We start from the raw sequence: 1519 nt of genomic DNA, 5'->3' as shown, positions 1-1519 counted from the left end.
GAGCAACCAACACTGTAGATGGTGAGGGGCTTTTCCTAGCACCTGGAGATCCTGATCTCCTCAGATCCACGTAAATGGCTGATTTGTTGGCCAGCCCACTGGGTCTTAAGGTGACTTTCCAAGCAGGGGCCTTCTTGGCCTCCATCGCCTCCGTGGCCCCTTTGGCCCTTGGAGTTTGGGACCTGAGCTTCATCTTCAGTGTTGCTACCTTGTCTGGTGAGGTCTGACCCCCACTCTCCTCCTTTAGCTCATTCCTGGCCATTGATAAACTTGGACTTGGTTCCAGGTTGTCTTTCTTGGCCCCCATAATAGTCTTGCTGTGCAGGGTTCTGTTTAGGAGGCTGAGAATGGAGGCCTGAGGAGGTGATCTGCCCTCCTGTGCTGATAAAGACGTCTCTGAGGACTGATGGCCATCACCAGGTGAAGTCCCTCCCAGGGCCTGCTGGATTTGCTCACGTATGGGTAAGGGAATAGGCAGGGGACTCCCTGAAGTGGGATCAGACTTTTCAGTTATACACTTCTCTCCTGGATGAGGCTGAGGTGGTTTCCCCAAGAACTTGTAAAATTTGGCTTTTGAAGGGGCCCTAGGTACAAAGGTGGCTGAGCACGGAAAGGGGGACTGGGGAAAGGGCAAGTGTTGAGCTTCATGTAGTTGGAGATCTATGGGCTCAACAGTTTGGAGAGGTAGGTCCCACTTACGCCTCACTCGAAAACTTATGATGTGTGTTTCCAGCTTCTGCTGAATGTTAGGACAAAGGAAGGACAGCTCATGGGAGGTGTTTATGCAGGGCTTCCGATCCTTCAAGGGTGCTAGATTTCTGATATCCATGTGGGGTTGGGACTTGGGAAAAGCATGGCTGGCCACAAACCAGGATCGACGCACAGTCACAGGGATCAGACCCTCACTGATCTGTCCCAATTTCCTGTGCAAATGAACCTTTAATGTTTTTTCTAGATGTTTCTTATCCGGGCCCCTGGCTAAGTATTTTCCTGGGTCCCACTCCAAGGCCCTTATCAAGGGTCTTCCAAATTCCTTCTCAGAGTTGGTTCCCAGAACCTTCACTGGGAACCTAGCTGAGATCCTGGAGAGACCTGTTGGGGTCCTCTTCAGACACTGCCGTAGACTCTTACCAAAGATCTTCTCTACTAGGAATCTTGCTTGATACTTCCTGTGGTATCTGGGCCTGGTCCTCCATGTAGCCTGGCTGCTTTTGCCTTTAAACACAAAGGGCCTTGAGAGCCCCTGCTCTCCCTCTGCCTGACTCACCCCCAGGAATTCATCCCGAGGCCACATCAGTTCCAGAGACAGCTGAACCTTGTGGGGCAAGCTGCTTTGCTGTTTATCCCTGCTGGGCTTCCTTTGAAGCTGTGGCTTCTGGATATTAAAGATGACAAAGTCCCCTTGAAAGGTGGAAACTGACCTGTGGGCCTGGAAGGCCTGGTGGTCCACCGGAAGCTTTGGAGGGACTTGACTAAAGAATTTTGGAGATCTTTTCTCCATAGTGGGTAAAGTCTTCCC

At 51.3% G+C, this 1519-nt stretch overlaps 1 protein-coding gene across 1 annotated transcript; it reads right to left on the bottom strand.

Moving 5' to 3' along the window:
* Positions 1-7: 7 nt before the first annotated feature.
* LOC111140591 (spermatogenesis-associated protein 31E1-like) lies at positions 8-1513 on the bottom strand (the record flags this gene model as incomplete). Its single annotated transcript, XM_022492797.1, has 1 exon — positions 8-1513. A coding segment is annotated over one exon (1506 nt), but the record flags the coding sequence as incomplete, so codon positions are not given.
* Between the last annotated feature and the right edge of the window lie 6 nt (positions 1514-1519).

The sequence above is a fragment of the Enhydra lutris genome, unplaced genomic scaffold, assembly GCF_002288905.1.
Source record: "Enhydra lutris kenyoni isolate GAN:26980312 unplaced genomic scaffold, ASM228890v2 scaffoldscaffold4809, whole genome shotgun sequence".
Lineage (NCBI taxonomy): Eukaryota > Metazoa > Chordata > Mammalia > Carnivora > Mustelidae > Enhydra > Enhydra lutris.
This window is presented reverse-complemented; position numbering and strand designations above follow the sequence as displayed.